Genomic DNA, 27,521 nt, shown 5'->3' with positions numbered 1-27,521 from the left:
CTCATACTGGGATAAAGCAATGATACAGACGAAGGAACCTGCCTTTGGGGGGTGGACACACTGGTGTCAGGGAGGCCACCGTCAGACTCCTGTGGCCCACTGAGCAAGTGGGGAGGGCTGGCTGGTATCACTTGCACAGAGGCGTGAAGGAGAGGGGCAGCTCGGAAGGAGCTGGTTTGTAAGTAGTCCAGGCAGAGTCCCACCAGGTGCAAAGGCCCTGAGGCAGCAGTGCAGTGGGTGAGGTGAATAGGGGCCAGATTGGACCTTTGGGTGAGGGCAGTGAGCTTGGGGTCTGCTCTGAGTATGTGGAAAAGCATCTAGAATGTTCCAGGCTCTCCTGTGGGTGGAAGCTGGAGCCCTAACTCTGCAGGGTGTGCTTGGGCAGGCCACGCCCTCTCTGTGCAAATGGGAAGCCATCAGGAGCAATCAGACTGGACAGCTCCAATCACGGAGCTGCAGGCCAGGTTTAACAGAGGGAGTGCTGTGATCGTGAGGACGTGGGGTGGCTCATGGTATCATCCACGTTAGACACACAGCACTTCCTGGACCCCACTGTGCCTGAGTCCCTGGGGATCCTGTTGAAAGGCTGATGTGGCTTAGTATGTCAGGGTGGACTCTGGGTCTGCATACCCAATCAGCTTGGTGCTGTGCAGTGGGTCCCCGGCCCACACCGAGTGGCCAGCAATGGGCAGTCACCATGGGGATTTCTGTGTTGGCACCAGCATGTCCCATTCCCGCCAGTGTCCTGCCTTGCTGTGTGACCTTGGATGGGGCACAGCGGGGCCTTGGGGTCCCAGCCCCTGTCTCCTGTGTGATGTGTTTCCCTGGCCTCCCTCAGGTCCCAGGAGCTCCACCTGCGGCCTGAGTCGCACTCCTACCTGCCCGAGCTGGGCAAGTCAGAGATGGAGTTCATGGACAGCAAACGTCCACGCCTAGAGCTGCTGCCCGACCCCCTGCTGCGGCCGTCACCCCTGCTGGCTGCGGGTCAGCCCGGTGGATCTGAGGACCTCACCAAGGTAAGGCCTGGCCCTGGCTAACTTGGGGTCTGCTGCCAATGAGGCTGGGGGTAGGGAAGGGTGGGTGTCCTGGGAGAGGGGTTGGCTCGGGCACAGGCACAGACGTGGGACCAAGCATGGAGCTGCAGTGGCCAGGCAGTGAGAGGAGGCATAGGACAAGGTCTCTCTGGAGGAGAGAGGGGATGGGAAGAACCAGGGAGGGTGTTCTGGGTGGCAGGAATATGTGCAAAGGCCCTGAGACAGGACTGGGCTTGTCGCATGGTAGCTGGCTAGTGAGAGGGCAGATAAGGTTCTTGGGGACGCTGGAGCAAAGAGCTGGGCTGTGACAGGCGTGAGGCCAGCCTGTGTCGAGCCTCAGCACGTATACCATATGCTTAGTTGGGGCTGGTCATTTGGGCAATGGGTTTTCTGGAACAGAAGTTGAGGACCTCTTGGGTCTGCACAGTGGGTGATGCCCAGGACTTGAGCATGGGTGCTGGGAGGCCTCCCAGACTTCTGATGCTGGAGGGGCAGAGTGGGGGTCTCAGAGTCTTCTGTGAAGAGGTCGGGGAGGGTCAGGTCAGTACCAAGGGTCAGGGCGTGGTCTGGAGTCCCAGAGCCCCCAACAGATCCTCCTTCCTGCTGTCTAGTTCTGGCCACTTTTTGACAAAGGTGCCTGGCAGTGCTGGGCTGAGGGGCCCCAGGGTGGTGTCTGGCCTGGGGAGCTGGGTAGCACCAAGCTTGTCTCTGTCTCTGTGGGGGAGGCCCCTTGCATTCTAGGTGACCTGGCCACCCTTCCTGGCTCTGCCCTCCTTCATCCAAGAGCCTTCCATTCCAGAGCCTTCTGTCTGTCTGCCCCAAGTCCCCACTCCACAGCTGTGTTGCCCTGGGTGAGGGTCCCCATCTCTCTGAGCCCTACGTGCCCCTCCCCTTGGGAATCTGGGGCAATAGCAGAATGGACCCCATGTTACCCATGTCACCCAGCATGTCACCCACGTCACCCAGCACATCACAGCCTGTCACCCAGCCTCTGGTTAGAGTGCCTGGCTGTGAGCCCCACACATCGGGTGTGTGAGGCACCTGTGTGTTGAATGGCTGGTTGTCGCATGTTGGGCCAGGGGCCTGGGGAGAGACTCAGCTTATGTAGGAGAGAGAAGTGGTCTCTGTGGACCCCAGGGTGCTTCTGGGGGCACAGGGCTGCAGGATGTGGTCAGCAGTCCCAAGGCCAGATGGCTGGGTTTACCCACTTACTTGGTTGAGCTGTGGTCCCCTGCTCCCCTGCTGGATACCCGAGGGCCACCCTGGGATCTTTGGGCCCTGGCACTGGCTCTGCCCGAGGGCTGACACCTCTCCTCGTGGAGCTGCTTTCCTCCTTCCTTCCCCCTCCCAACTCAGTTGTGCTGCCAGGCCTCCCAGCACCCGGGGCCCAAGGTGGCTCTGGCTGAGGCAGGACCTCCACCATGTCCTCCAAGGTGTGAGAAGCAGCCACTGTTGGCAGCCCTGCTGAGACTATGTGTGTGGGGAATCTCTGTCATGGAGTTTGGGATACACATTTGAGTCTGGTCTTGGGACAGGTGCAGCTGCCGGGCTCCCTCCTCTAGCACTGCACTGAGCAACTGGGTGGGAGGAAGGGGGTCTTGGCTCTTCATCCTTCTACCCACCCATCCATCTGTCCATCCGCTCATCCGTCCATTCATCTATCCGTCTTCCATCCAACCACCTACTCATTCATCCGTCTATCCATTGCCTTTCTCTGCCTGTCCCTCTGTCAATCTGTTCATTCATTTGCCCATCCATCCCTCCCTCCATCTTCCATCCATCCACCTACCCATCTGTTTATCTATCTGTCCATCCATCCATCCCTCCATCTTCCATCCATCCCTCCCTCCATCTTCCATCCATCCATCTACCCATCTGTTTATCCGTCTGTCCATCCATCCATCCCTCCATCTTCCATCCATCCATCTACCCGTCTTTTTATCCATCTGTCCATCCATCCATCCCTCCATCTTCCATCCATCCATCTACCCGTCTGTTTATCCGTCTGTCCATCCATCCATCCCTCCATCTTCCATCCATCCATCTACCCGTCTGTTTATCCGTCTGTCCATCCATCCACCCCTACATCTTCCATCCATCCATCTACCCATCTGTTTATCCGTCTGCCCATCCATCCACCCCTACATCTTCCATCCATCCATCTACCCGTCTGTTTATCCGTCTGCCCATTCATCCATCCATCTATCTTCCATCCATCCACTTACTCATCTGTCTATCCACCATCTTCTACCCATCCATCTACCAATCTGTTCATCCATCTATCTGTCCATCCTCTTATCCATCCACCCACCCATCCATCCATCCATGCCCAGCCTCCTGCCCCTCTGCCCCGTCACCACCATCTGCCATGCCTTGCTTGGCTCCTCCACATGCTGCCATGTGTCTGGGGTCCTGTAAGTGACACTCCCTGGATTGGGTACCTGGCCAGTGGCTGTTTCCTATCTGGATGGGGTGGCTCCCCCGATGCGTGTCCAGCCAGCGGGACCTGCCATGCCTCTACTGGCCCTGAGGACTCCACAGAGTGTGGGTTGGCACAGAAGGGACATGTGACATTGCTGTTGGGATCTGTGCTGATGGGGAACTGGGATGGCCCAGGTTCACCCAGTTGCCCCAAGGCTGTGACTGGCTGCTTCCCTGGATGGGGATCATGGCCAGGTGATGTGTTTGTTCAGCTGTGGGATGGCTGAACAGTTCCAGCACCCTGTGACCGGGGGATGTGCACGTACTCATTCACAGGCTCCCATGCTACAAAGTCAGTGCCCCTCTTTGGGTGGGGGCAGGATGGGAGGGGCCAGCTGGGTCCTTGTCCTGCTTGATACCACTGCACGGGTTGATGGCTGGATCTCAGGCCCAGGTGGGTCCTTCTGGGGAGCAAGTGAGAGAAGGCATTCCAGGTAGTATTAAGAGAGCACCAACTGTGTGCTCCCAAGCATTTTTAAAGTCATCTTCATGATTTCCTATATGTGTACAGTGTACCTCAAATATGCTCACCCCATGTTATTTTTTGGGGGAAATTGGATTTGAGCTCGGGGCCTCGCGCTTGCTAGGTAGGCCTTCTGCCACTGGAGCCACTCCACTGGCCCCTTCTGAAGCATTTCCCAGCCCCATGAGGTGCATGGGGTCTCTTGATGGGGCCCAGGCTGAGAACAGCTAGCTTTGCACCAGCTCTGCCCACCAGCTTGCTCACCCCTGTTCCCCTCTGGCCCCCTTTCCCCTCCCAGAGATCCCAGACTAAGACTACTTCCTTCTCGCCTTGTATGGGAGGCAAGATGGGGTCTCGGCTCTGTTCTTGGGGTGGGGAGGGGGGCCCTGCAGCTAACAGCAGGTGTGTGGGTCTCAGGGATGGCCTAGGGGACTTTGTGCTCTTGTTGGGAACCTGATCCCCAGAGTAGGCCATGGTCCTAGGCACTCATGTCCCTGTCCAGAGCACAGGTCCCAGGTGTCCTGGCCTGCCCCATTGGCTTCTGTAGCTACCAGCTGGTCTCCAGAATGGCCAGGTGGTCACCTGTGGCTCTCCTGAGAGTTCTGTCCCCACAGCCCCTGAGTCCCCTGCTGCCCCTCCCTCTCCTATGTCCCCTCTTCCTGCAGTCCTTCCCTGTGGGGTCTGCCTTGGCCTGTGTCTCTGCCTGATTGTGTGTGTGTGTGTCTCAGTCTCTCTGCATCTTCGTCCCCGTCTCTTGTTTCTGCATTTTCTCTTTCTTAGTCTCTGTATCTGTTTCTGCTTTTATTCTGTTTTGCTGTCACTTCTCTTTTTTTGTTTGCCTTATCAGTCTCTGCTTCTGTTTCCCCGACTCTCTGTCTCTTGCCGTCTCACTGTGTGTTACTTTCTACCTGTGTCTTGCTGCCACTTTCTGTCTTGCTGTCTCACTGTCTCGTCTCTGCCTCTCTGTCTCACTGTCTCTGTGTCTCTCCCTATCTCTTGCAGTCTCACTGTCTCTGTGTCTCCCTGTCTCTTTCTGTTTGTCTGTCTCTGCCTCTCCTGTCTTCCTGGCCCTGGCAGGGGTGGAGCCCAGGCAGTGGGGCCGGCTGGGGTTCTGTGGTTCTCTTGGGCTGTTGGTGGTGGAAAGTCTGAGTGGCTCTGGCGAGGGCCGGGGCCCAGCAGTATTCACATGGAGTTTGCATCTGCTGCCTTGAGTTCAGCTGGAAGCAGAGCCGGGAATTCGAGAACTTGAGCGTGGGTCTGCCCGGCCCCCGCCCCCGCTGTGTCCCTTTTCCTATGAAGTGTTCTGTCCCATGACGCTCCGTGGCCTTGGCTTCGGGCTCATTAGAGGGCTCTTTGGCTCTTTTGGAATCCACCAGCTTTGTTTTGGGGACTTCAGAGCCTTTACAGATGGAACCATTTCTGGAAGTCCCTTGGGCTGTTAAGCTCTTCTGGTGAAATGGACGGAGAGTCCCAGTCAGGCTGGTGTAAGCAGGAACCCTGGCTCCCATGACGGAAGTCACCAAGACCCCATCTGTCATCTTCCGCGTGGTCTTAGTGTGTTGATAAGCAGCAGCTGTGGCTCCAGGCCACAGCTGTCCCCTCCCAGGTTCAAGCCCAGTAAAAAGAAAGAGCTATCCGTCCCTCCTTCCATCGTGTCTGCTTCTCAGGTGGCATTAAGGGGCCACTGCCTGTCCTGGACTTGTCACTGTGCTGGGATGGGACAAGCAGGCCCTTTCTGTGTGAGCTTTGTTCTTTCACTCTGCCTTGAAGTTTCACACCCAGTGGGGCATTGCGACTCAGTGGAGGACATCAGCTTATTCCTTCCCGGCCTCTGGGCTGACACCAAGGCAGGCAGTCATGGGGAGCTACCTGCCACGTGGAGGCCCCCATGCCCCCGGCCATGAGGGCCTCATTTTGAGCTGAGGGATTCCCACGACATAAACTCTCCCAAGTGAGAGTCCATAGCCTGTGTAGGACATTTGATGCTGTGGCTGTACATTGTCACCATCCCAAAAAGAACCCCTGCACTGACATGAGGTCACTCCCACGTCACCCAGCACTCCGTCCCCACCCCCAGCTGTGTCAGTGGAGGTGCTTGCCCGGACGTTTCCTGCACACGAAGCTGTGCGGCTGTGGCTTTGCATCTGGCCACTTTTCACTCAGCGTCATGTTTTGGAAGCCCAACCTTGAGGCACCATGTCACTTTCATTCTCTTTGTGGCTGAGGCATTGGGCACATCCCGTGTTCTGCTGTCCATGACGGCCGTGCATGTGCGAGGATCATCCCCAAGCCTGCCCGAGGGAAGCAGCGGGGGCAGATGGCAGCTCGTGCCCGCCGAGGACTCAGGGAAACCCGTTCGCAGTCGCCTATGGCCGTCTCTAGTGGTTACCCATGCTCCCTCTAGTCCCTGGTGCCACCCCAGCCTGGGGATGGGACCTTCTGGAGGGAGCATCGATTTTGAGAACTGTTTCTGGATGGCACCACCGGTTTGGTCTCAGGGTTTTAGGATGGCCTAGGACCCAGAGCCCATGTCCTTTATCTTTTTCTCCTGTGGCCTGGGGAGGACATGTTCCCTGCAGCAGGTTATGTCACCACCCTTCGTCTCAAGTGCAGTGAGATGTTTTCCCGGAGGGTTCTTTGTGGGGAGGTAGGGTTGGGACCCTGGCCTCCAGCTCGTCATGTTCCTGGGTAAAGCCAGCACAGTCCTGCAGCCTTGCGGGTGAGAGGGGAAAGAGGGACAGACAGGAACCTGAGAATGAGGAGCTGACAGAGATGGCGTGGCGCTGCCAGTCCCGAGGCAAGGCAAGCAGCAGTCCTGGGCTGCAGTTACTCCAGGGATAAAGCATCTGAGTCCTTGAGGTGCAGCTGTGTGGGCTCGGAGGTGGCGCCCGCCTCTTCTTGGACCTCCTCTGCCAGCAGCTGCCAGCTCGGCATGGAGTCACAGGGTGGGCTGGCTTAGCCTGTGCGGGTGGGCTGGCTTAGCCTGTGCAGCCAGGCTGGAGCCCAGGTCTGGTAGAACTCTCCTGCCAGGTGGGAACTGTTTGTATCTCTCCCCGTTTCACAGGTAGGGAAGCAGAGGCAGGGAACATGGAGTGGTCTGCCTGAGGTCACAGAGTGGGCCATGCAGGAGAGGACTGGGGCTGTCTTTCTTACTCCTTGTCCCCGGAGTGTCCCCGCACAGCCTGGACGCCCACTCGAGTGTAGCTGGTGGGAGGAGAAGCTGCTGAGGAGCCAAGTGTGCGTCCTTTGGGGTGTGAAACACGCTTCGGGAAATGCGTCCTCACAGCCCTCGGTAGCTTTCCCTCGAGGGGGGAAAGCTAGAGAATCACAGGGAAGTGTGTGGAAGTGCCCCTCATGCCCCCGCCTGGCCCTGATGGCTCTTTGTCTTTCCATCCCATTTCTGCCCGGCTCCTGGGGGTGTGTGTCCTGCAAAGCCAGGGTACAGAATGCACGGGTGGCTCTGTGACTTGCTTGTGTGCTCCGAGAGGTGTCAGTGAAAGTCCGAGGAGGGTCTGCGGGGCCAGGTTGGGTCCTGACGTGTTCTCGGGTTTGACTGCTGGAGGAACCACATGGCGAGCAGAGAACTAGGAGCGCTCAGGCACCGGAGCTGACTGGGGGTGTTACCTGTGCTGACCCCATGTGTCTTCTCTCTCCACCCCAGGACCGCAGCCTGACAGGCAAGCTGGAGCCTGTGTCCCCGCCCAGTCCCCCGCACGCCGACCCAGAGCTGGAGCTGGCGCCACCCCGGCTGTCCAAGGAGGAGCTGATTCAGAACATGGACCGTGTTGACCGTGAGATCACCATGGTGGAGCAGCAGATCTCCAAGCTGAAGAAGAAGCAGGTGTGGGCATGGGGTGGGGACCTGGGGGACACCCGCCCAGCCGGTAGCGATGACGGTGGCCAAGGCGACACTAACAATGGGACCACACACATATACTGAGTGTTCCCCCACAGTCTTGGCAGTGGCCTGTTTTCTTTGGTGGTTCTGGGGTTTGAACAGAGGGCTTCACGCTTGCTAAGCAGGCGCCCTACCACTTGAGCCGCTCCCCCAGCCCTTTTGGCTTTGGTCGTTTTTAAGATAGGGTCTCATGTTTGTACTCAGGCCGTCCTGGAATGTGACTCTCCTGTTTATGCTTTCCATGTAGCTGGATGACAGGCATGCATCATCATGCCTGCTTTGTTGATTAAGATGGGGTCTCATGAACTTTTTGCCCAAACTGTCTTTGAACCATCACCCCCTGGATCTCTGCTTCCTCAGTGCTGGCATAAAAGGCTTGAGCCGCCACGCATGGCCTCTTTTTAATTTGATTTAAAGAAAATTAAACGTGCACTTGAGCAGCTGCAGATACTGCTGACTGGAGGGGCTGGAGGGGAGGCTGCGGGTGTCCTGTGGACTGAGGGTCATCCCCTGTTGCCTCTGCTCTGGTGCTTGGGGTTGGGGGGCTGCTGCTTCTCTGGGCATCAGGGACACGGCGCTTGGCTCAGGAACCCCAGTGCTTCAGATCTGCCAACCCTGCTGCTCGCAGGCTGTGTGGATACTGAGTCCTTGCAGCGCCTGGAAAACGGGTGACCACCTGACCCCCACCTTACGGTGAGGAGAGACAGGATCTGAGATCAAAAGTAAACCCTTGCTGTCACCATTGAGGCCACAGGAAGACGTGCGAAGGCGAAGATAATACAAGCGTCGATGACATGCATTGCGTACCTGTATTTGAAGTTTTACTGAGTACAGAATGGGTACTCAGGATTACCTGCCCCTTCCCCCTAGTGCCTGCTGGTCCCCTCCCTGGTGTCGTTCTGATCTCTGTCCACAGTGGGGACACCGGCCTCCACCAGAGCTTCAGCTCCAGGCGGCACCTGTGTGATGTCGGCCAGAGGCCGGGTGGCTCACGGAAGGCCTTAGTAGTCAGGGTTTGGCTTTTATTTTTTTCCTAAATTCCATATTGACATACATATTTTTTTAAATGAAAAGTCACAAGCGTAAAATAAACCAATTTGAAGTGAATAATTCAGAGACATTTAGTACATTCATCGCGTTGTCTGTTGTTCAGACAGACACCACCTCTGTCTAGTTCCAAGACGTCATTGTCCCAGAAAGAAACCCTGTACCCGTTTCTCCTGTTTCTCCTGCTGCCCAACTACGGGTCTGCTTTCTGTCTCGGTGTGTTTACTGCTCTGGACATTTCATGGGAATGGGATCATACATGTTGGTCCATTTGTGTCTGCTTCTTTCCCTAGAGCCAGATCGGCAAGGTTCATTCATGTAATAGCATGTAGCAAAACTTCATTCCTTTTCGTGGCTGCGTTCTGTTTGGCCAACAGGTCCATCACCGTTGAAGGACATTTGTGTTGGTTTTGCCTTTTGGCCCCTGGGCACAGGGCTGCTGTGAACAGGAGGATCCAGCATTTCTTTGACTGGCTGCTTTCGGGTCTTGGGTGTAGATCAGGCAGTGGGAGGCTGGCTGTGTGGCAACTCTGAGACTTTCCGGGAGTTCCTGGGCTGTTCTGCAGTGCTGCACTGCCTCATCATCCCAGCAGCACTGAGTGTCTTTGCACATGCTCGCCCAATGCCGGGCATTTTCTTTTTCAGAACAGTTTTGGTTCCCGCCAGCCCGGTGGCTGTGCAGCGCTGTCTTGGTTTAAGCGAGGCAGTGGTCTCGCCCAGCCCTATGGGCAGCTACACTCTGTGCTTTATCTTCTTGGAGGTGGGCACTGGGCACTGTTACCCCCGCGCTTCACTCAAGAAGACACCAGGGGTCAGAGCGGTGACGTGAAGTGACCCAGGCCCCAGAGCAGTGAGTGGAGCCTGGGCCTGGCAGGGCCAAGCTCCCTTCTTCGCTGGGTCTCCACGTGTGACCCAGCCTGCTGTTTGCTCTGGCCCCAGAGGAAGAGGCCAGTCCACCCTTCCAAGCCCTGCACTGTGTGGCTTCATTTTTCACTTTGGGAGCATCTTGCTGCCATCTGGAAGCCACCAGCAAGGGTCACTGTGGGGCAGAGGCCACTCGGCTCATCTGCCCCTTGTTCCAGTGGAGCCAGGTCTCCACCTTCGGGCTCTTTCTGCCTTGGCTCTTGGTCACGTCCAAAGTGTGTGCACATCGCAGGCCATGGAGCTGTGTGCTGATCTCACACACGACACCCTGGCAGGTGTAGTGTGATCACCTGTGTGACCGGGGCCAGTGTCTTGAGCTCTAGTGTTGGTCTCTCTTTGGTGTAAAGCAGACAGCAGCATGAGGGGACCCTCTGTCCAAAGGAAGATGCAGGGCGGGTGATGGCGGCGGTGGTGGTGATGGCGGTGGTTGTGGTGGTGATGGTTATGGTGATGGTGGTGGTGGTGGTGGTGGTGGTGGTGAGGAAAGCCCTGTTCAGCAACTTTTCCTGTCTGTGCTGCTCTGTGCTCTGCACACGTCAGCTCATTCCATCCTCACTATGGTAAGAGCTTTCTTTCCCATGATTTCCCGACGAGGGAAGTGGGACTCAGAGAAGTTGGACAACTTTTCAAGGTTGCACAGCAAGTGAGTGGTGGAAGCTGTGTTCCGGGCTTGACGGTTTGGCAGAGTGTCTGTGGCCTGTCCTGGTGCCATGGCACTCTCAGAGATTGTGGTGGATCATAACGGTTGGCTTCTAGCCAGCCCAGCTCTGCTCTGTGCACATGTCACCTCGTTTGTCCTTGCTGCAACCCAGTGAGGGAGGCGTGGGCGTTAGCCCATTTTACACACAGGGAACTGAGGCCCAGTGAGCTGCTTGCTTACACTCCCTGGCCTCCCTGAGGCAGGACTGAACCTGAAAAGCTGGTGGCTGCAGCCAGCCAGGGGAGCTGGCCTCTGTGGCGTGGAGTCCCCAGCGTGACTCACAGGAAACGGTGAGCAGGCTGACTTCCTGCGTGTGGCTGCCAGTGGCCGGGCTGCCAGGGCCGCCTTGCCTGGGGGCTGCACCTCAGCTTCCGCGCTGCAAGCGCTTGGCCTCACACTGTCCCCCTTCCCGCAGCAACAGCTGGAGGAGGAGGCTGCCAAGCCACCCGAGCCTGAGAAGCCTGTGTCACCGCCGCCCATCGAGTCCAAGCACCGAAGCCTGGTGCAGATCATCTATGACGAGAACCGGGTAGGTGCCTGCGGCCATGCAGGCCTTTTCACTGTCCCCACCAGTGAACCCTATGCTCACACAGGCCACCTCAGTGTCCCACCTGGGAACCCCACAGCCACGTAGGCCTCTGCAGTGTCCTCACCTGGGAATTGGGAGCCCCAGTGACCCTGCCGCCCTGCCAGGGACTTGGGGTGGCGGTAGAAACCCACTTGCTTGTGCTCAGGGATTCTGCTCAGGTCGTGGCTGGCCTGTGTGACAACACATCCACGGCTTAGCGTAGGCAAGCACAGGCCAGCTTTGTTTCGACTACTTTTCTAACCTTGTAGAGCATTTTGAGGTATCTCACTGTCTCAGCTAGTTGGACAGGCAGTCACCGTGGGCCTACGTGCAGTGCAGATAGGACAATGACAACTACTTAGTCATTAGCAATAACACCTGAGTCCCATCGACCAGCTCTGCTCTGTTGGTCCTGCTGTAGCAGTCTTGGGAGGATGGACACAGTTGTCATCACCATTGGACACATGGAAAAACTGAGGCCACAGTTACCAGCTAGGATGGGATGGCCCTGGACCTTGAACCTGAGGGTGGGCAGACCACAGGACTCTGGTTCCTCAGCTTCGGCCTCCGCTGACTCCTGGCCCTGGAAGGGGTTTTGAGCACAAGCTCGTGGCTGGATGCAGGGCCCCTTGGGGTCCTCAGACTTGGGGAGAGGCTGGGCTCCCGGCACTGTGTTGCCTGAGTGTTGGGGAGGTGGCGCCCTCCATACCTTCCCAGCCAGGCTGCCATGCACGAGGCTTCTGTGATTCCCAGCTGGCTCTTCCCAGATGTGCTCAGGACTTGTGGGTGTCGAGCCTTTCCAGCCCTCTTTATTTCACAGATGAGGAACTGAGGCCCAGAGAGGGACTGTCTGAGTTATCACACGCAGTGTGACAGATGGGAGCAGGGGAGGAGGTCCACCCTTCCCACTTTGGCTTCTCTGGTCAGTCTTCCCAGCTGTGTCTTCCATGAGATCTCCCCTGGCTGGGTCAGGGCTCAGAGTTGGGGCTTTTGACCTGGGTCCTGAATGGTTTCTCTGGAGCCTGGGCACAGGAGGTTGGTGCCTGTGGCAGTAGCCCAAGGCAAGGAACAACTGGATCATCTAGGTTGACTATAGCTCCGCCTCAGGAAGCAGTGGTAGGGTGCAGGACGAGCCTGAACCTGCTGGGGCTGTGTGCCAGGTCACCCTCCCACCCCCACCTTCCCACCCCAAGAAACACTGGGAACGCTGGGAGAAGTGAGGGGCCACGGATACTTCTGCCAGCGTCCTGGATTCAAATCCCACCCACCCCACCTCCCGGCTCTGACCTCGAGCGTTCTTACACCTGCCTGTGCCTCACGTTGCTTGACTGTAGAATGACAGTGTCCGTGCCCTCCACCCCAGAAATGCCCATGCTGCTGTTGTGTCCCCATCGCCAGTCGTTTTTGTTCACATTTTGCAAGATTTCATCTTTTTCAGACCTGTGTGAAACAGGTGCAGTTGTTCTTTTTTGCCTATCAAGACCCAGAGAGGGACAGGGACCTGCCTGAGATTGCACAGCAAATGAGCTTTGGGCCTGGGACACAGAGCCCAGGTGGAGCTGGCTCCATGGCCTGTGGGGAAGTGGCCCATCTGCCTGCCCTGTCCGCCCTCTCTGGTCTGGGGTCGGGGAGCAGGTGCAGTTCTCTTCAGCAGCAGTGGACACAAGTCCATGGCCTGAGCTGTGGCTACTGTGCTTGTGACCCTCGGCCTGGGGACCTTCCCCGAAGGCTCATTCAGCCAGTTCTTCAGCTGGCTTCACTTTGCTAAAATGCCCCTTTTCGGTGACGTTCCTCTGGGCCATCTACTGAAAACCAACACCTGTCCTCCTTCCTGACTTCCATTTCTCCTCCGCCCTGTCTCTGCTTAGCTACTGTTTGTTTGACAGCTCTGGGGGCGGGACCTTTGTCTCTTATTCCCAGCTCTGTCCTGGGCTCATTGGAGCTGCTCAGGAAGTTTTTGTTGAGCAGGTGCAAGGACAGTGGGAGAGGCCAGCCCCTCCCCACCAGAAGCGCCTTCTTGTTCTGGGGTGTGGGGACTGGACCCTTCTGCCTGGGCTGGGCCTGCAGCCATGGGCAGGGAGGCAGGAGGCCCCTCGGCCCTTTGTCGGAACTGCCAGGATTTAGCGCCCCTTGGGGGCCCAGTAAGATTAAATTTTAATCCATCTTCCTTCCCTGCTGGTTCCCCCAAGAGGTGGAGGAAAGCATCTGACTCTAAATGCAGAGCCAGCGGGGAAAAGGCAGCTTCCCGCCGGGCAGAGCCGCCTGGCTGTTCCAAGCTTGGCCTCGGCTCATTAGCCATTCGTGGCAGGTCTGAGGCTCCTGCCTCCCGGTGCTGCCTGCGTGGGCGGCGGCAGGTGTGCAGATGGCGAGGACAGAGCCTTGCCAGGCTGGGGGGCTTGGAGCAGGTGGGTGGGAGGTGGGCTTGAGACCAGCCCACTGGGAAAGAGCAGGAGCTGGGCTGGGAGAAGGGATTCAGAGGATCACAGCACCAGCAAGGCCCAGGTTGGGGATGGGTGCTTTTGATCTTCAGAGCAGGGCTGGACGCAGTTCACAGGAGTGAAGTTGTGCAGATGCGGGCAGGTGAGGAACCTCGCCACCTGCTGTGAGGGTGAGGTCCTGCCAGTTCAGGGCTGTGCAGCCCGAAGGTGGCACTTAAGAGCGCCCTGAGGGGAGGCGGGTCTCCCCTGGAGTGAGTCTGGATGTGGTCAGCGCGGGGAGACAAGCGGATGTTTGTCGAGAGATGATGGTGGAGTGTTCCTGTGGGGAGGGCAAAGTGGGCACCTTTGTGAGGCGCTGACAGGGTGGGAGGAGGACTTGGGCCCACGCAGAGCGACTCTGAAGAATGTCATCGAGACTCCGTGTGAATGTGAGCCATTTGAGGATCTTGGCACCCTGTCCCCATTTGCAGGGCTTTCTAAGCAGTGGTCTGCCCACCTTGCAGCCCAGTGTCCTCCACTCTCCGCTCCATGTCTGGCTGCTCCTGAGGCCCAGGGTCCCTCAGAGGTGTGAGTTGGCTGTGGTGAGCCTGTTCTGAGCCCCAGACTGCATCTGTCCCACCCTGGGGCTTCTTCAGACCTGGGAGCCCCGAGGTCGGGGCTGTGGGACTGGCTGTGGACGAAGAAACCAAATCACGGGGGTGAACTGCAGCCCAGAAGCTGCGACGGCTGGCGAGGAGTTCTGAGTGGTGCCAGGTCCTTGGCTTGTGGTGGCAGCTGCTGTCCCCACTCTGCAGAAAAGGACAGGGCCACACATCCAGGGAAAAGGAGCTGGCTGGGGCTCCCAGGTGGGGTCAAGCCCAGGGCTGGTCAGGGTGAGCACCAGGGCCGCCGTCCCTGAGGCGAGCCAGCGCGTGTGAGACGGGTCGCATGTGTGGCACACGTGTGAGCACTTGTTTGTGAATTGCTGGTGTGTAGCGTTGTGTGGTTATCTGTGCGTTTACACACCGCTCACGTATATGGAGGACCGTGGTCACTTGTCCATACGTGTGCCAGTGTGCACGAGCAGGCACACGTGTGTGCCGTGGAGACACCGCAGTGCAGTTCTTCCAGGTGGGGGTGCGTGGCGGAGCCAGACAAGGGCCTTTGAGGGAGAGATGGGACCTTCCGTACAGCTGTGTGGGTTTGCCTTTAGCCTAGTGAGCTCCCTGAGCCTCAGTTTCCCCATCCGTGGGAGGGGGCTGGTGTTCGAGAGGCTCAGTGGTCCTGGGAGCTGGGGTTGCCCTGCCTCCTCTGTGGAGGGGCCGAGAGGCCTCCGCGGGTACAGGAGGAGCAGGGCAGCTCTGGATGTGGTTGCTTCCCCTGCGGTCCTCGGTCCTGTGCCTGGGTCCCTCTGGAAAGGCCCTAGGCTGTGGGGAGGTAAGTTCCCAGTCTCCCGGCACTGTGCCAGGGCCTTGAGCGCAGCAGAGAAGAGGCAGAGCCCGGCTTCTTGGACGTTGTGATGCACAGCAGGTGCTGACGTCACCTGCGGATGTCATCTGCACCCAGCATGTGTGTAGACAGCCAGGTGGGAGGACAGAGGAGGGCAGAGGCAGCCCTCAGGAGGCTTATCTGAGGAGAGGTTGCTGGGTCAGGACTTGAGTGAGGGCAGCAGGAGCACATGACAAGGAGGAGTGGTGTTCAGGCAGAGGAAGAGGAGGTGCCAGGGCGCCGGGGCAACTGTGGCTTGCGGCCTGCGTGGAGTGGTGAGGGTCGGGTCAGGGAGGGTCGGCCCTCATTGACCCTGGCAGGAGTGTGGATTTTCTTCTCAGGGTGGCAGTGGGGAGGTGAGAGGGTGCTCCTTTTTGGAGGGAAGTGACAGTGGGCATGCCACGTTGTTCCTGGCAGACTCCCCACCACCCCCAGCTGTGGGGCTTGCTACCTGGGGCAGTGGCTGAAGGCAGGGTCTACCGGGGGTCACAGGACACAGGCTTCTATAGCCCCCGCCATGGGCCCAGGCCCAGAGTTGAGCTGCATCCCAGCCCCAGCCATGAGATGTCACGGTTTCTGGTGGCCCGGCTGCTCTAACCTGGGTTTGTATCTGGACGAGAAGTTGGTACTGACGCTCATAGAGCCTCATAATGCACACCGTCCCCTATTCACCCTTCAGAACCCAGCTCATGTAACTCTCCTGTACCTTTCTGAGGGAGTGACATTTGTCCCCCGAGTGCCATGTGCACTTTTCTCTGCCTGAGCACAGGAATCTGCCATTAGCTGCTCCTGACCAGGCTTGGATTTGCTGATGGCAGGGGCTGGGTCCCCTTTGTTCCTTGTCTCTCTTTGGTGCTCAGTACAGAATGAGTGCTCAAAAATGTGTGGGGGACTGCCCTGTCTTCACCCCACTCCAAGTCCAGCTTCTTGCTGTCCTGGCTCAGGACCCTCTCATCCGCAGGGCAGACACTTCCGCTTCCCAGGGGGTCTGTGGTAACTCTGGGGTCACTACAGCTTGAGGACCTCCAGTGGGACCTGGCCCTTTGTGGAGCGTGGAGCATAGGGACTTCCTTTTTGTAGTGTTTCTGTGCCTCAATTTCCCCATCTGTAAAATGGGGGTGTTCCTCTATGGGCCTCACATTTTTTATATGTGGGTCAAGTTCAGTAACGTATGTCCAGCTCTTGGCTCAGGTAGGAGTGTGCTGAACTGGGAGTCATTATAACATAATATTGCCAAGCCAGTTTGCTCTGGCTTTCCGGCCCCTGGCCTCTGTTCATCTTGGGGTTGTGGCTCTGAACAAAGGGAGCCCTTGGGTGGGCTGGGGCCCTGACCTCTAGGCCAAGGCTGTTCTAGGTGCCAGCTGGAGTCTACCTACAGCCCACTGCCCTGGGACTGGGCTGGGGCTGTCTGCCTTCAGCAGGGGCTACCTGGGCCTTGGCTCCCCAAATTCCTTGTGTGCCACATTTCCCAGGTCTCTGGATTCCCTGCTGTTAGCAAGTGTGACCTGGGGACCACTGGGGGACAGTTTCCATGTGGTGCCGGTGACTTTTGTGGCCTGCCCTTCCAGCCCATGTCAACACTGAATACATCCGTCCCCCCAGGCAGGCTGAGTCATGGGGAAGAGACTCCCCTGGGCGCCCACATGGCCACTGTGTTGTCCAACGCGGGGCTCAGGCCTCCCAGGGTTCTGCTGTCCCTGCACATCCTTTATGAAGCCCCTCCGCTCCTCTCACTCCTCTGTCCCTGGGCCATGCTCCAGGTGGCTTTCGAGCAGACCCTGGTGGTCCCAGGCCCGGCCAGCAGCCAGGCGGAGGTACAATGTCGCCTTCATGGCCCAGGGCCTGGCCAGGGGCTGGAGGCCCAGCCTCTTGAATTAGCCCCGAGCCCCTGCTGCCACATGCTCTAGTTTTCTAAGAAGTCCTGGACTGTGACTGGGGAGGGGTGGGCAGGCTGGCAGCCCAGAAAGAATCACATGATCGTGATACCAGGGATCCAAGAGGGCATTGGAGCCCTGGTCCCTTGCGTACATCTCTCGGCTTCCAAGCCTGGCAGAGGCTCAGCTGGCGAGGAGCTGTGCCCACGTCTCCAGCCGGAGCACGGGGAGCCGCTGAGGCTGCAGCTTGGGGTTATAGGCCCCCTGCGCTGTTTCCCAGCCTGGGAGGGCTTGGAGGGGACCCAGGGCTGCCAGCCCAGTGGTAGCCCTGAGGGCCAGGTTGGGCAGCTGCCTGCCGTTCTGGGAGCCTCTATTTATAACCTGTTCTGTGTGTTTTTAATCCCACCCTCCTCACCCTGCAGAAGAAGGCCGAGGCTGCACATCGGATCCTGGAGGGCCTGGGGCCTCAGGTGGAGCTGGTGAGTGGGGTCTGGGGTTGGGTTCTGGGGACTGGGCAGGCGAGGGAGGGCTGGGAGGGTGGTAGGTAGGGTGGGGGTGGGGAAGGAGGAAGTTGTCCATTGCCCAGTGCTGCCTGGCAGCTTTCACGAGGACAGAGGAAACACATCATCCTGATAAGAGGGCTGGCAGATAGTGCGGGGGTGGCTGGTGGCCAGCGGTGACCACAGGGACTCCCGGTGTTTGCCGTACAGCCCCAAGGCCCAGCCAGTCGGGCTGCGCATCTGTAGTTCAGCCCCTTGGCTCCAGCTCGACACTGAGAGCCCATCCTCTGGGCCGGCTGACTGTGGTTCTACTCCCGTGGCTGGCACTCCATGGCTGTGTGACCCTGTGTGGGTCCCTTAAACCCTCTGTGCTTCAGTTTCCTCATCTATAGTGTGGAAATAGTAGCACCCATGTCACGGTGAGAATTAACTGTCTGTACAGCACCGAGGACCATGCCTGTGGCAGGAAGCGCCGGGGATGTGACCACTGTCCTTGCTATTACTGTCACGGGTCTCACTAGCTGGTGGCAGGGACCATGGTGGACATCCCAGCCAGGAGGGGAAGGGTGGGAGGAAGCAGATTCCTCAGCCCCAGGAGAAGCACGGGAGCCCCCACTGCGCGGACCTGCAGGGGGACCCGTGAGCTGATGGCAGTGTGGGTGGCAGCGGTGGGCAGGCATTGGGTGCTGCTGACCACACGTGTGACCAGAGTGGATGTCGGGTGCACCTGTGAACCTGGACCTTTGGAGCCCAAGCCCAAATCCCACCCCACCACCTGCTGACCATGAGGGTCTGGGAAAGGGACGTACTCCCAGGACCTTGTTTTTCCCATCTGTGAAATGGGAGATCCCACAGGGTCTCGTGGGGTCTGTAGAGGTCAGGGGAGGACCCATGTCACACGGTACCATGGCCAAGCGAGCTCTGCCTCGAGCTCTCTGCAGGCCGCTTAGTGCTGTGGAGCGACAGCTGTCTGTCCCCGGAACCAGGTCATTGCCTTCTAGTCCTCAGAGCAAATAGACAAATGGGGGATCCTGTGCACCCCCACATCTGGGGGCTTTTCCAGCAACTTCTCCCTCCTGACCTCTCGGGCACGCAGACCCCGAGCCCCACAATCCCCCATTAAGTGCAGCTCCTGGCCCCCGGTGCGGGCCTCCGTCACGGCCACGTCTGAGCGTTCATCATCTCGGACAAGCCCTCTGCCTGTGTCCGTGGATTTGCATTTCTGGGTGTTTCCCGTGAGTGGAGGCTCACAGGATGTGACCTGTGCAGTAGCCAATACCAGCCCTTCATCCCCGCCTCCCCCCAGGGTGTTGAACTCAGGGCCTCACACTTGCTAGGCAAGTGCTCTACCGTGTGAGCCCCACCCCAGCCGTCTTGTTTGTGTTTTGTTTTCAGGACAGGGTCTCCCTGCCACCTTTGCCCTGGCAGGCCTCCACCTCTGGAGTAGCTGGGATTACAGGTGTGCACCTCTGCACTTGGCCGTTCCATTCCTTCTTTTGGCTGAGTCCTATCCCAGTGTGCTTAGGCCACGTTTTAACTTTCCATTCGTTACTTGGTGGACATCTGGTTGTTTTCGGTTTGGGCTGCTGTGGATGTGAGTTTCCATTCCTCCTGTGCAAATGCCTGGGAGCAGATGGCTGGGTCCTGTGTTAACTGTTCCGCCTCCTCAGGAGACGCTCGGCAGTTTCCCAAAGTGGCCGCACAGCCTTGACATTCCCACCAGTGAATGGCACCAGGCCTCAGTTTCCCCTTTTTGCCAAATGGGGATGGCAGGATTGGATGTGTTACACAATCATTTCCAGGCTCCAGTCCTCACTCCCTTTCTTCTTGATCCCCTGGGGCTCATCCAGGCCACTCAGGCCTGAGGATGTAGGGCTGGAGGCTGAGACAGGGTCCCTGGGAGCCGTGAAGTGGCCGTTGGTCTCAGGCTTTGGAACTGGGCATCAGAGTGAGCCTCTGGTTGTCTGGGGAGACGGGAATTGTCTCTTGCTGAGGGTCTTGGGGCAGAGGCCTCTTCAAGGCTGGCAGCACAGGAGGTTGAGGTGGTAGTGTCGGTCTTGGCTGCAGGGCTGTCAGATAGCCGGTCAGTAAACCCTGTGCCTTAGTTCTCATGGGAGTGTCACTGTCCCTGTTTTCTGGGTAAAGCTCAGAGAAGGTAGTGCTTTACCCAGTATCACACAGCAACAGATGAGGCAGGGAGCGTGTGAGCCTGCGCCGTATGGCTGGCCAGTTCTGCCCAGGTGTGTTTCTCCCTCTCTCTCTCTCTCTCTCTCTCTCTCTCTCTCTCTCTGCAATGCCCTGGTGACCAGAGGTTTCCTCTACATGGAGGAGCTCAGAGATGTGCCCTGCATGGTTGCTGTGTGCCACACGGTGCCAGAGCTCAGCCTGCAGCTGGTTTGGTGCTGCTGCCGCAGGGCTGCGGTCAGTGGGCCTCTGCGTCAGAAATCCAGTTCCAGGGGTCTCCCATCTGCAGCTAGGGCTCGGGAACCTTTTTCTGTCCCTAGGATCTCTGTGGCCTTTGCCTGGTGCTGGTGTCCTGTGATCCCAGGGAAGGCAGTGTGGGCTCCAGGGAGGAAAGTGCACCAGAGAGGAGGAATGCAGTCCAGGAGAGACAGCTGGGCTCTCTGGGGGCCCTGGTGCTGTGTGGCACTGTCCCTTGGTCCTGGGCTGGCCTGTGCATGGTGGGGACTGGGCCAGCTGGGGCGGCCCCTTCATTGCTCTGAGCCGCTTGCTTCCTTCCTGCTCAGAGGTGTTATTTTAAGAGCGTGGTGTCACCCAAGGGCTAAGGCCCTCTATTACCAGCTCAGTTCCCCGGGATGCCTGGCTTGAAGCCAGGCCTGGATAGGCCTCCCCTCCCCTCCCCTGCTGTTTTTGGGTCTCAGCATCCCCTTTCTGCCCAGGGCTCTGGCCAGAGCACCTTCCCCTGTACCTTCTGTTTGTACCCCATCTTTAGAGGGGGGGACAGGCCCAGGTCAGGTCCTTCTGGCTACTGCACTCTGCCTGTCCCAGGGGCTCTCCCTGCTCCTCCCCTTGCTTCTGTGGACGGGAATGTTCCTGTCAGCTGCCAAGGCCCAGAGGCCACCTTGGGCTACCATGGTAGCAGTGGCCTCAGGCAGGGAAAGGGCCCCAGCTGGAGTGGCTGCCTGACCTCATGTGGCCCTTGTGCAAAGGGGATGGTGGTTTGTGTGGAGCCCCACCACCTGCCTCCAACAGCATATGGCCACCAAGTGTTGTCCTTGGCCCTCCCCAGCCCCACCTGCTCTGTCCCTCCCGGGATGGACACAGCCATTGCTGTGGTGTGCTGCTCCTCAGGTGTCCCCTTGTTCCCAGCTACAGTTCGTTGGGAACAAACTGCAGGAAGTTATGTCAGGGGCTGACTGGGGATAGGTGGCAGGTGTCTGCTTTCCAACAGGATGTACTGGGGTCCGGGCTGACTGGGTCCATGGTCTCTCTGCCTGTTGTCTGCCCTAGGGTCTGTATGGGGTCCCTTGACCCCTTCCTGGCCTCTGCAGGCTTCTTGCCATCATTAAAACCAAACCAGGGCAAACCAGTCACCATGCCTAGAATTTTCCTGGCTATTTGAAAGCCCGGCGAGATGGTACTCTCTCTGCCCTCTGCCATTTCCACCTGAGGAAGCTGAGGCCCAGCTGTGGAAGGCACCTGTCCAAGTTCACACGCGTGAGGCACGAGGAAGGAGCCAGTGTTAAATCAGGTCTCCCCCATCCCTGGAGCCGGACCCCCAGGCGATGCACATTCATCCTGGCCTTCGTTGTTTTGGCATGGGGTGGGATCATTTTCTTCAGCGTGGGCATCTTCACGGGTCCTGAGACAGGACTGAGGACCTTCTGTGAGGACGTCTGCCCGTCTCCTGTGGGCCATCCTCCCGGGGTGGGTGTGGGGATCCCCCATTGCAGGCCAAGTACCATGGGAGAGTGACGTGACCCAGTCTGGGGAAAAATGGTCCCTGCAGCTGCTGGGTGACCTCTTTGTCCCCAGGAGAGCAGCCGAGCATGGGGCCTGGACTGTCTGAGTGCACAGGCATGAATCACAGGGTGACAGGTGAGAGCACCCCGCCCTGGGCAGCAGAAGCGTGTCTTGGGGATGGGGCTGTTTGCCTGTGCTCCTCCTGGGGATGGGGCACTTGGCCTGTGGTCCTGTACCCTGGGCAGCGCCTCACTGGTTCATCAGGACGCATTAGGTCCAGGTGTAGGGAGAAGTCCCTGGATGGGCTGTGCCTCTCGTGTCTCTTCCTGTGCCATTAACTCTGCCCCGAGGCCTAGGACACCTTGTCCCTTTCCTTCCCTGTTCTGCTTCACCTCTTCTGCTCTGTGTCATCCTGCCAGTCACCCATGGCTGCCCCATCATCTTCCTGCTGTGCATGTGTGTGAGGGAGAGACACACACAGAAACAGACAGACAGACTCAGGTAGAGAGAGTACAGATAGCCTCCCCCCCGCCCCCCCATGCAAGAGTTGAGGTTCTGGTTTAAGCTCCTCTCCATGCTAGCTGTGGGCAACTGTTTCCACCTCTTCAGGACTGGGATTTCCTATCTGTGAAGTGGGAAGTGATGAATGTATCTGCAAGCTACTGCTGTGTAACAAAGGAGCCCTACGCTTAGCAACAGCCACTCCCTGCCTCTTCCAGTCTAGAAGTCAGTTCAGGTCATCACCCCGATGGTCAGCTGGAGGAGATGGCAGTGCTCCTGGCTGGGCTGCGACTGGGCTTGGGGGAGCTGCTGCACCCCGTGTTGTCTCACCTGCTGGTGTGGCTTGTGCTCTGGACACGGGAAGCGGAACTGAGACCCACTTTTCTAAGCCTCTGCTTAGTTCGGTCGGCAGCTGTCCCCTTGGTTGCAGCAAGGGTGTGGGTGACACAGGGAAGTACGGGAAGTCCATGCTGTTAGCACAGTCACTGCACCATGGTAGCGGCAGTGACACTGACTCTTCCCAGGCATTGCAGGCCATGGGATGCTGGGCATGGAGCTTGGAGAACATTGCTTTATTTGATGTTCACCCCGAGTTCAGTCCCATTTTACAGAGGAGGAAAACCAAAGCCCATGGACTTGAAAATGCAGCAGGGTTGCCAGCTACAGGGTTTGAACCAGGCTTTGCCCTTGTCCATAGCCACAGTGCTGCCTTCCTGTGGGGAACCCAGTGCAGTTAGCTCAGCCCCGGCCACAGCAGCCCCTACAGCATCTGCTTCCTCTTTGTGGGCGCCGTGGACCTGGCTGGGTTTTCTGCGCTGTGTGGTTCCCCTGGTGAGTCCTGGGTCTGCTCCTGCACAGCACTGTGTGGACACAGCAACCGCCCCTCACGGAGCACAGCGCCAGACACGGGAGGGGCTGTGTGCATCCCCACGGTTCAGCAGGGGCTGCCCTGCTCTCGAAGCACATGGCTGTCCACACTGCCCGTGCCTGCAGCTTGCCTCACCACACCTGGCGTCACCTGATCTGAAGAGGCAGCTGCATTTCCGTGGTGGCCAAGAAGTGAGGCAAAGTTCCACGCGAGTGGCTGTGGCTGGCCACTGTCGCCAAGGGGTGTGTGGCTTTCCCTGGGTGCTCTGGCTGTGGCCCCTCCAGGCCACATTACTGTACACCTCACAGAGCAGCCACCTGGGCCAGAGGCCCTAGTCACAGCCTGTTCCCAGCTAGACTGTGTTCCTGTTCGTGTCTGCCAGGGGCGATTGCTCAGCCCAGGGGACAGCTCCGTGGCCACAGGTGCTGGGATTGGGCCACCCGGTCCAGTGCCGCTCTGCCCAGTGCCACCTGGCCCAGTGCCACCCAACAGCGGCTCTGACACGCTTCTCTTCCTTTGCAGCCACTGTACAACCAGCCCTCGGACACCCGGCAGTACCATGAGAACATCAAAATGTGAGTGACGTCCCCAGCCAGGCTGGCACTGGGGAGGGGGACTGGCCTGGCAGCGGCTGCCATGAGCTCCAACTGGGGCAGAGCCTGGGGTCAGAGCAGCCTTGGTGGCTGGGCAGAGGGCCTGGCCTTAGAAACCACAGGAGTAGGCCTAGGGCTGGGGAGGACAGGCAGGGGGCTACCATTCTGCTTCCTCATCAGCCAGAGAGGCTGTCAGCTGGCGGGGGGCTAGAGGCGTGGGGGCAGCTCAAGGGGACAGGCGTGGCCCTGTGGCCCCATGGTTTGGGCTGCAATGATGTGTATCCAAGAGTGCCCAGGTCTGCTTTGGTATAGCTGGTGCAGTGTGGCCAGGGGCACTGTTCTGGGGGCTCTGGATGTGGTCAGCATGACAGGTACCCATGAAGGGGCTTCTCCCACATGGAGGCTGAGGGGAAAATGTGTCCTTTAAGTGCCACACAGCCTGGCATGGCAGGGGCACCAGGCTGTGCAGGCAGCTGATGTCCTGGAGGTGTGGCTGCCAGAAGGAGCTCAGCGTGCAGTGCAGCTGGCCCGCTTGCCCGGCTCCCTGGCGGGAGGCGCAGAGTGTGGCTGTGCTGAGTGCCAGGCTCACTGGCAGAGGCCATTGTGTTGTGGGTTCTACAGTCAGGTCTGGTCCCAATGCAGTCAGCAGCTGGCCGCCTCCTGTGGCTCCCCGTGGCCCCTGGAGTAGCCCAGGTTGTGCCACCCGTCGGCCTTTGGGCACCCTTTTTGCCTGGGTACCGAGCCACTCTCCTGGGCATAGTATGTTCCTGTCAGGCCTCCTGGGCCTTCTGCAGCTCTGGGACCTGCTGCACCCTGGGCCCCGCTGGGGTGGAGGCGCAGGGGAGATGCATGAGGGCCAGGGGCCTTGTGGACCTTGTCACAGCTGCCTTAGGGGACAAGCGGGGGGCATTCCCACTGAGTCCGGGCTGCTTGGGCATGCACTCATTTACTATGTGCCAGGTCCCGTTCTTGCCTGGAGACTCTGGAGACAAACACAGGCCTGTACCCTTATCAGGGTTAGTGAGTTAAGTAACCAAGAAACAACTGGCCTGTGGACAGTGCCAGGGACGCCTGCCACCCTTAGTCTTGATCTTGTACCCGGTTGTGTTTTGCCCTGGATGGGACTTTTAGTAGCAATGTTATTAAACCAAAAAGTCAGCTTTTGTCACTTAAGGTAGGTGATATTTCAGGTTGGGTGACGTGATACTAAAAATAGCCAGGAGTATGGCATCTGGACAGGTGTCATCAAAGAGGACAGACTCCGTGTGTGTTTACACCACAGGCTGTGCCTCTCATTAAGTAGTGGAGAATTACAGGCATGTTTATTTGATGTCCCACGGTCTAAATCAAAGTGGCTTGGGCTGGGGGGGTGGTGTATGCCTATAATCCCAGCCCCTGGAGGCAGAGGCAGGAGGATTACAAGTTAGAGGCTAGCCTTGGCTACACAGTGAGGCCCTATTTTACAAAATCACAGAGAGAGAGAGAGAGAGAGAGAGAAAGGGAGGTCGGGGAGGGGTCTGTCTTCCATTGAGTCCATGTTCCAAATCCAAGACACAAACAAGTTAGAACGAGATGGGGAAGTGAGGTTGTAACACAAGTGACCACTTTACATCTGGGAAGTGGCTCTGTAAGTAAATTATTAACTGATTTGTGCTTAGAATTCTGCAGTTGTTTTCCACATATTTTAGTAGAAGCATCATCACTATTTTTAATTCCAGCGTCACCATTATTAAATCAGTATGGTCATTCCTTTACTTAAAAAAGTTCTGTGAAGGTGGACCAGGGTGATGGGAGAGGGGAAGGGGTGACTTCAGGTAGCATGGCCAGGCAGGACATGGCAGTGAGGGGTCCTCAGGCTGGGCAGTAGTTGGTTGTGGGACTAGGCAGTGCAAAGGCCCTGGGGCTGGGCTGGGGCAGGATCAAGGGTAGGCAGTGAGACCATCAGTTTACTGTTTGCAAAATCAAGTCTGCGATGGCCTTGCTCCAGGAAGTCAGGATTAGATACTTGTCTTCCAAAATCACTTTGGTGGCCACAGGAGCCTGGGCCTGGGGGTCTGGGAGAGGCCTGCAGGAGCTGTGAGCAGTGGGATGGGGAGGGTGGGATAGGGAGGTCCAGGGGATGTCCAGGTCAGGGCTGGGAAGATGGAAGATCACAGCCTTAGGCTATGGCCAGTCAGTGTCCTCAGCCCTCTCCACAGTTAGGGAGACCCCATTCCTGCTGCCCGGCCCTGGCCTGTTCCTGGAAGCCCTAGAAGGCTAGAGTGGAGACAGGAGGCTCATTTTTGTGCTTTCTTTCTTTTTTTTTTTTTTTTTTTGGCAGTACTGAGATTTGAACTGAGGGCCTCACGCTTGCTAGGCAGGTGCTCTACCACTTGAGCCAATCTGCCAGCCCTGTTTTGTATTGGGTATTTTTGAGATAGGGTCTTGCAAACTATTTGTCTGGGCTGGCTTTGAACCTCAGTCCTCCTGACCTTTGCCTCCTGAGTAGCTGGGATTACGGGAGTGAGCCACCGGCTCCTTTTTGTTTTCTTCACAGCTTTATGGAGATGTAACTAACACACAGCACCCCCATTAGTGTGCATGGCTCTGTGGTTTTTAGACATTGGCAGTCACACTGGTCTCCACTGTCTGTTACAGAATAGTGTCACCCCAAAAGAAGCCCTATGTCCTTTTGCTGTCACCCCAGCCCCAGTCCACTCCATGCTCCCCAGGCAAGGGTGCCTGCTGTCTGCCCTCTTCTGTGGGCTTTCCCTGTTCTGAACGTTTCCTGTGCACATGGGCTAGGCTGGTCCAGCAGCTCGTGGTCCTGGGGTAGGTGCAGTGGACAGTGCTCGGCAGTGTCCCCAGTCGAATCTGAAGGGTGCAGGTGGCTTTGCTTGGCTTCTGAGCACTCACAGAGGGGCCTTGAAGGGTGCTTCCCACGACAGGTGTGATGGACACCTGTGGGGCTGGAGCTTGGAGGGAGAGGCCCTGTGCCCCTAGGCTTGCATGGCTGAGCTGACCATTGTGAGGGGCTGGGACTTGGGGGCCTCGTGTGCTGCCAGGTAGGGAATATGAGAAAGTCCAGAAAGCCCAGCCCAAAGAGAGGGGAAGGGTGTCGCTAGGGGGAGGCTGGGATTCCCTGGAAGGCAGAAAGGAGACCCTGGAGTGGTGTGGCCAGCACACTTAGGTCTGGAAAAGTGGAGCTGTGCGGTGCTCTCAGAGCCACAGAGGTGGCAGTGAGCGCCCCATCACCAGGGACGGCTTGTGTGGCAAGCGGGCGGTTTCAGAATGTTTAGCTACCACCAGTCTACCACGCTCAGAAGCTGCAGTGTCCGTGCCTCACGCTGTCATGCTGTGTCCTGTGTGCGCCAGACTCCAGAGCTGCCACGTGCAGAGTGAGGACAGGGGTGGCAGTTTTCGGCACAGGTCCCTCTGTGTGGGTGGACAGGGAGTCTCAGGCTGTCTGCCCTCCTGAGCTGCGGTGTGGCCTTGTGGCCTGTCTCTACTCCTCATGCCTCAGTCTCCTCATGCCTCAGTCTCCCCGTCTGTAAGGCAGGAGTGATGCTGGCCTGGCCTCTAGGGTTGCTTGAGGACCTGCCAGGCCAGAGCACCCCACATGCCGAAGTCCATTCCCCCAGTCCAGGGAAGCAATCTGCGGTTTGGTTCCTCTGAATTTTATCTGCAGAGGTGGACAGAGCCCCTCCTCTGTCCCTCGCTCCCTCCTTCGTCCCTCTTAGACTTACCGTGTGTCTGCTCCATGCTGGGCTCTGGGGAGACAACAGTGGACCAGGCCTGACATACTGGTGGGGGAGACAGATGCAGGCTCTCTTTGCATGTGGCATGTGACAGCCTTGACAAGGACAGCGAGATAGATCCAGCAGGGTCAGTGGGGAGCTCTGCTGCCACCCTGGGTGCAGAGCTGCCTCCAGGCTCTCGACCTCCTCTGCTGGGCCGGCCCTACTCTGCCTGCTGCTGTAATTGCTGTGAGGTGGGAGGTCGCTCCCTCTTTGGGGACCTGGCCCCTGTCACTTTAATTTCTCTGGGTCTGTGTGCTGGGCTGCAGAGTTAAAGTTAATTTCACGCTTGGCTTCTTGCCACACATGCATTTTCGGACGTGTGGAGGTCACCTGTGCTTATCTCGCTTCTCTTCCTCTGCCACCTGCTCCGGGAGGTGTCAGAGCTATTGCCTGACCTGTGCTGGTCTGTCTGCTGCAGGGTCTGGGGCCTGGCTTTGGGGGAGGTGCTCAGACCTCGCCCAC

At 58.1% G+C, this 27,521-nt stretch overlaps 1 protein-coding gene across 24 annotated transcripts in view; it reads left to right on the top strand.

Annotated features, from left to right (window-relative positions):
* The window catches only part of Ncor2 (nuclear receptor corepressor 2), a 162,824-nt gene that overhangs the window by 57,231 nt on the left and 78,072 nt on the right, over positions 1–27,521 (top strand). For 23 of the 24 annotated variants that reach the window (XM_074060783.1, XM_074060796.1, XM_074060795.1 and 20 more), the window contains 5 exons: positions 839–1,016; positions 7,640–7,819; positions 10,963–11,076; positions 17,317–17,373; positions 23,210–23,262. In XM_074060783.1, coding sequence (XP_073916884.1) covers positions 839–1,016; positions 7,640–7,819; positions 10,963–11,076; positions 17,317–17,373; positions 23,210–23,262 — 582 coding nt within the window. The remainder of the gene's footprint in view (positions 1–838; positions 1,017–7,639; positions 7,820–10,962; positions 11,077–17,316; positions 17,374–23,209; positions 23,263–27,521) is intronic. The other variant, XM_074060784.1, reaches the window with a different exon arrangement.

This window comes from Castor canadensis, chromosome 18 (genome assembly GCF_047511655.1).
Source record: "Castor canadensis chromosome 18, mCasCan1.hap1v2, whole genome shotgun sequence".
In the NCBI taxonomy this organism is placed as follows: Eukaryota; Metazoa; Chordata; class Mammalia; order Rodentia; family Castoridae; genus Castor; species Castor canadensis.
This window is presented reverse-complemented; position numbering and strand designations above follow the sequence as displayed.